Below are 6,482 nucleotides of genomic sequence, written 5' to 3'. Positions count from 1 at the left end.
GTAATTTCTTTCCACCATTTTTCACCTTTGAACACAATTTTTAAGCCGGGCGATTGAACAAATCCAATAAAAATCAAGAACCAAAATTAAAAGGGAGTTCAAAACGTAAAAATGAATGTACAGAAATCACTTCCTTCAACACATAAGTACAAGTCGCAAAGAGAAGCTTAAAACAAAGGACGAAAAGTAAAGTCTACGGAGCTAAAGACGGTACCGCAGGCAACACCGCATCTCGCACCGCCACTGTCCCTCAACTATTTTCAATGACCAAAATATCCTCATATTATCACCCTTAAAATTCCATTTGTCACCTGGTTATTTCCTCTAATTACAATTCAACCCCACTCAATGTTTATTCATACATGATAAGAAGTTTAAGTACGTATCCCAATACTAGTACTCCTGTATCCCTTCTAAGCTGCATAATTCTCTGTAAATAAATACACACTTACAAGCATTAGAACTCGGCAGGATCCACGCCGTAACTACTCCTCCCCTTCGTTGTCACCGCCGCCGCCGAAGATCGAAACCTTGTTGTGAAGAAGGAATAAAACGAGGCAGAGAACCAAGGCAACCCCAACCGGCGACGGCGAGCCACCAATGCTGTGTGTGGTGTAGGGATCCCCGGTCGAGAACGAGGAGACGAAGGAGCCGCTATTGGAAGACAGGAACTGAATGATGATCACGAGGAGAATAATGGGGAGAAGGAGAAAACCCAACTGGCTCAAAAGCGCCCTGAAGGCTTCGATTATGGCCTCCACTTGTTCACCTACATAGGACGGCACCACGATCAACGCCGCCACCACCACCACCACCGCCGCTAGTAGAATCCCGTGGGGGGAAGTTCCGGCGTGCCTCTGCTGATGTATCATTTTTGTGTGTTGTGTTTTTTTTTTTTGTAAGACTTGTGTGTTTCGGTTGGGCGGGTTGGAGGGATTAAAATAGGGCGCGTTTGGCTGAGGTTGTGACTTGTGAAGTCGTTCTCTAAGGAGTGATTGGGGACTGAGAAAGTTGACGTGGATGGAATGTGTTATTATATGTTTTTGTAACAGTTTTACTCGAGGCTCTTGTTTGTGGTGGTCTATTCTGTAGATGTATAGGGGTTTAAAATTATATGTATCTTGTGCAAATTATCTCCAGATCAAGAAATTCGTCATTGAAGAAATTGTACCCATATGGCACCTCGTGTTTGGTTATTTGTAGTAATTAACACACTCTATCGCTTCTGTCAAAAAATAAAAAAGAAAAGAAAATGAATGAATTATTATTTTGGCTACTGTAGTTTTAGTTTTCAAGATTTGGAAATTACAAAATGATAATTGTAGCAATTCAAGGACAATAACTCGTATTTTAAAAAAAAAAAAAATTTCACAAATGGGCACATAAAAGGTGTATCTACATGTAAAAGTTTATCTTATCCTCACGCATGCTCTAATTTTATCGGAAATTAATTTATTGTTCTTAAATTAAAATATCAGTGAGCAACATGCATCATGAAAATGATATGGATGAAAGTGAAACACCGCCCAAAATAAAGCGACCAAAACCATAATTTAGCAAAATAGAAATATCAAATAAAAGAGGCATATGGTGCGCAAGAAGAAAATTACATTCCTTCCCAATTTTCCAACAAATGTTAAGGGACATATTTGTTTCTTGTCAATTGGTAATTAAGATACATGGTTTTAGACTACTTTTTTGTGTGGTAAGAAATTCTCAGAAAATGTAATATTTGATTTTATTTGCCTAACCGAGTAACCGAGTGACGAATCCATGTACAACATTGTGAAATTACACAGAAGAAGGTTCGCACTGTTTAGGACCAGACTAGGAAGGTACCTGCAGAATGCAGGTCGCGGCCATTACCACAAATGTAGGAGTCACGTTCAAACGAAAGAGCTGGGAATTGGGAAGTGAATGTGGGAATCAAAAGCATCAAACATTGGGATTTCAAGGGATTGCTAAGTGGAGCTTCACATCTTGGACTCATTTGAGATTGTTTCTTCTGGAGACCTTTAAAGCAATAAGGTCGAGTTTGTTCAAATTCGACATATTCCTGTCACAAAAATTGAAAAGATTGTGGTTTGTGCAATGGAGACAAAATTTATCAATCCATTCTCATAGGAGTAGAAGTAGAACATTCGGGGTTCTATTAGACATGTGTTGGTTTAATTTTTCATGAAAAACTTCGAGTTTTCATGGGTGTAATGTTTTAAGAAAACATCAGGTTTTCAAAAACTTCGGGTTCGAAAAATATATGAACTTTAGGTTCATGGGTTCCTGCAAGCAAATGCAATATATACATAAAAGTATGCAATAGATAAATGCATGTAGGTCTTCAGGGCCTACGACAATAATTTTATGAATTGATGATTTTCCTTTATTGAGTTTCGGGCCAATAAAGAGTGATGGACAAAAAGTAATAAAACCCAATAATCCTCAACTTGTGAGGTCTTGTTCGACGATCTGCTTAAGATGTTGAACTATTTGTGGAACCCACGTAAAGGTGTAAGTGGGGAACACAATGAGCTACTCCTGGACCTTCTTCAAGTATTGCGACATCCTTGGATGTTTCGTCGTATGCTCTCTTAAGGCTTAGTTGGTGGTCAGCTGAGAATCTAAATGGATTGCAAGCTTCTTCGCCGCTAAGTCTATCGCTAGCCGGGGGGTTGTTGGTTAAAACCTCATGTTCTGCTTTGTCATTGAATGCTTTGAAGCCTAGAGTGTCCTGGGCTTAGTCGGCGCGGCTGGGAGTTGCAGAGCATGAATGTGCACGATGGGGAGCCATAGAGCATGATTTGGTGCGACAAGGAGCCGCAATGCATGATTGGCATGACTGGGAGCTGTGGTGCAAGATCGACCATAGTGCTAGAGTTTTGCCCAACACATGATGACATCCTATTGGCCAAGGTGTGTCATCCATTGGATGAATGAGGAAGAAAATTCCCAAGATATTAATTAGGAGGTAATATCTTGGGATAATGGTGGAAGTATCCTTGATTGGTTATAAGGAGGATTCCTTACTTCATGTAGTTGATCTTCAATTAGGAATGTAAAAAAGATAGGATTTGATGATTAATCCTATCTTTAATGTCTTTGACTTTTCCATGCCACGAGCAGGGGAGCTTTGAACAGCAGTAGTCCCCCGCTTGAACTTCCAATGATGCTGAGCTGCATGTGGGAGTATTTGTGTGTCTGCCCATTTATTGAGGACAATTTTATCTTCTTTGGGATAAAGTTCACATGTCGTCTTTTGGATTTTTGAGATTTTTTTGGCTCTACAATAGCCACGGGCTGGTGTTCACAGGCTGAGCAAAGAAGATGCAGCGAGCTGCTTCAGGCGGGCCCAATAGTTTTTCTTTTTTTATTTTTTATTATTTATAATTATAGCTATTGCGGGCGGAGGTACCAGACCTAGTTTTGGGCTTAGGGTGACCAGAATAACATCCTAGTACGTGCTAAGTGAGTTCACTGAAAAAGAAGACTGGTGCCGCCACTACATGTGCCTGTGTGTTTTTTTTTTTTTTTTTTTTTTTGTATGACTTTTGTGTTTTGGTTTGGTGGGCTGGAGGATTAAACTACGGTGGATGACGAGTTTGGCTGAGGGTGTGAAGTGTTTTTCTAAGAAGTGATTGGAGAATGAGAAAGTTGATGTCGATGGCATGTGTTATTATATGTTTGCTATTTGGGTGACTCTTGGATCTACGTTTGAGTTTTTTAATGGATTGATGATGATGATGATGATGATGGAACTTTCTTTTTGTCTTTTTTTTTTGTCGATTTTGTCTTTTGGTTATAAAAAGAAAAGGACCAAATTATAATATTAGTCTTTTGGTTAGACAAAGAAAAAGACCGAATTATTACTTTGGTCAATGTAGTTTCAGTTTCCACGGTTTTAAAATTACAAAATGATAATTATTGTAATTCAGGACAATAACTTGCATTTTTTTTTTTTCACAAAATTATCATAGGTGGGCACATATTTGTTGTACACATGTAAAAGTTTATCTTATCCGCATGCTCTAGTTTTATCGGATATTAATTTTTTGTCCTTAAATTGTACTATAGTAAACAGAATGTATCACGAAAATTATATTAATAAAAGTGAAACTTCGTCCAAACTAAAGAGATTAAAACCATAATCTAGTAAAAAGAGAAAATATCAAATAAAAGAGCATATGGTACGCAAGAAGAAAATTATATTCGATTCCAAATTTTCAATAAATGTTAAGGGACATATTTGTTTCTGGTAAATTATTAATTAAGCGACATGGTTTCTCAGAAAAAGTAATGCATGTACTTGTTACTTCCAGACTAAGAAGGTACCTGCAGAACGCAGGCTGCAGCGATTACCACAAATGTCGGCGTCAAGTTCAAACGAAATAGATGGGAATTGGGATGTGAACGTGGGAATCAGAAGCATCAAACTTTGGGCCTTGCAAGGTTGTACCGTCGGTCGTAATCGGTATTTTTTTAATACGAGCAAAACTTATGGTTGGGGAAGCGAACATGAGAATTGACATCAAATTTAGAGACCAACTGTAGTAAACTCACTTAATTGGAATTTTCAATTTCCAATTGATGAATTTTCAATTTCAGAGATTATTTTAATTGGAATGGTCAATTTTAGAGATCAACTGTAGTAAACTCACTTAATTATAATTGAGTTTTTATCACAAATGGTCATTGAAATTAACTCTCACTATCAAGATGGTCTCTTAAATTGAAAATCAATCAATGTAGTTCCTGAAAATTGGTGTTGCAAATCAATATGGCTATTTCTTCACAGTTCTGTTAAAAATTCTGTTAAGTGCTGATGTGACACATAAATGGGTCCCATAAATCATTTTTTCCTCACAAATGGTCCTTGAAATTGACCCATGACATCAAAATAGTCATTGAAATTGACCCGCGACATCAAAATAGTCCCTGAAATTGAAAATTGATCAATGTGGTCTTTCTAGTAAGTGTTCCAAATCAATGTAGTCATTCCGTCACAATTCTGTCAAAAATTCTATTATGTGCTGATGTGACACATAAATGGATCACACAAGTCTAATTAAATTTAAAAAAAATTACGAATAGGTTTAATAATTTAATAGTTAATAAAAAGTTATGAACCCAAAAACTCAATCCTGCAATCACCTCTGATCCCAGTCCACATTTCTCTACCTCCTTCGATATCTATTCTCTAAAAAAAAATCTCAATACACTCATCTTTACACTCTTCGACACCCTTCACCGAATTGAACCTAGATCAAGATCACCTTTGGTGAGGGTCAATTTCATTGTGCAACCTAGATCGACACACTTTGACACTCTATTTGTTGTAGGTCCTACTGTAAGAAAAAAAATTATATTGTGCAAAAAGATATTTAGACAATTCTTTTAATTAATTATTAAACCTACATCAGCACATAACAAGTTTTTTTATAAAATTGTGGTGGAATGATCACATTGATTTGCGACATCTATTTTCAAGGAATATATTCATCAATTTTCAATTTTAGTAGGCATGTTGGTGATGTGGTTCAATTTCAAGGACCATGATGATAGTGTGAGTTAATTTTAAGGACCATTTGTGATTTTAAAAAAAAAAAACTCGTAAATCTTGTAGGACCCATTTATGTGCCACATCAGCACTTAACGGAATTTTTAACAGCATTATGACGGAAGGATCACATTGATTTGCGACATCTATTTTCAAGGACTACATTGATTGATTTTCAATTTCAAGGACTATATTAATGGTGATGGTAATTTCCAGAGAACATTTGTGATAAAACCCCATTATAATTTAGTTCAAAGAAGGAAGGATCTTTTGCTTCTTTCTCCACCAATTTTGAATTTCGTATCACGTTCCATTTCACTTTCTTCACGATCTCAGATTCGCAAAGATCCCCATTTCTTCACTACTTAATTTATTAAGGGTAAATATTAGTTTATTAGTTTATTACTCTCAAGTTTCGTGGTTTTCAACATTTAGTACATGAAGTTTTTTTTGTCCCAGAGTCATATCTAAAATGTTAATTTTGGGACAATTTTATATATCCGTTAGTCAAACTGTTAACACTTTGGGACAGTCTCATATATCCGTTAGTCAAACTGTTAACTCTACCGTTAACTAATGATGTGGTGCTTATGTAGACAATAACTAGACGTAATGTAGAAATTAAAAATTCAATAAAAAAATAATTATTTAAAGAAAAGTTAAAAAAAAAAAAAAAAAAAAAAAAAAAAGAAGCAAAACCTAGATCGTCTTCCCCAAATCCCCCCCCCCCCCCCGTGCCCATCGCCCGCAACCACTTCCCTCCCCATTGCGCCTCCATCCCACCTTCTCCCATCCCCCATCATCCCTTCCAAAAATTCCGCCGTCGCCACCCGAGCCCACCCCATTTTCCCATCCCAAAAATCCCGCCGTCGCCCTCCTCCTCCAACTCCATCACTCCCTGTGGTCCACTCCTCTCCAGATACCATCGTGT

The 6,482-nt window shown here is 37.2% G+C and overlaps 1 protein-coding gene across 1 annotated transcript; it reads right to left on the bottom strand.

Moving 5' to 3' along the window:
- Nucleotides 1-485: 485 nt before the first annotated feature.
- On the bottom strand, nt 486-872 carry LOC125477298. The gene has a single exon (XM_048584260.1). The coding sequence runs from the start codon at nt 870-872 to the stop codon at nt 486-488; it is 387 nt and encodes a 128-aa protein (XP_048440217.1).
- Between the last annotated feature and the right edge of the window lie 5,610 nt (nt 873-6,482).

This window comes from the organism of the source record quoted next, unplaced genomic scaffold (genome assembly GCF_019419815.1).
Source record: "Pyrus x bretschneideri cultivar Hongxiangsu unplaced genomic scaffold, Pyrus_bretschneideri_v1 Contig21, whole genome shotgun sequence".
NCBI classification, from domain to species: domain Eukaryota; kingdom Viridiplantae; phylum Streptophyta; class Magnoliopsida; order Rosales; family Rosaceae; genus Pyrus; species Pyrus x bretschneideri.
This window is presented reverse-complemented; position numbering and strand designations above follow the sequence as displayed.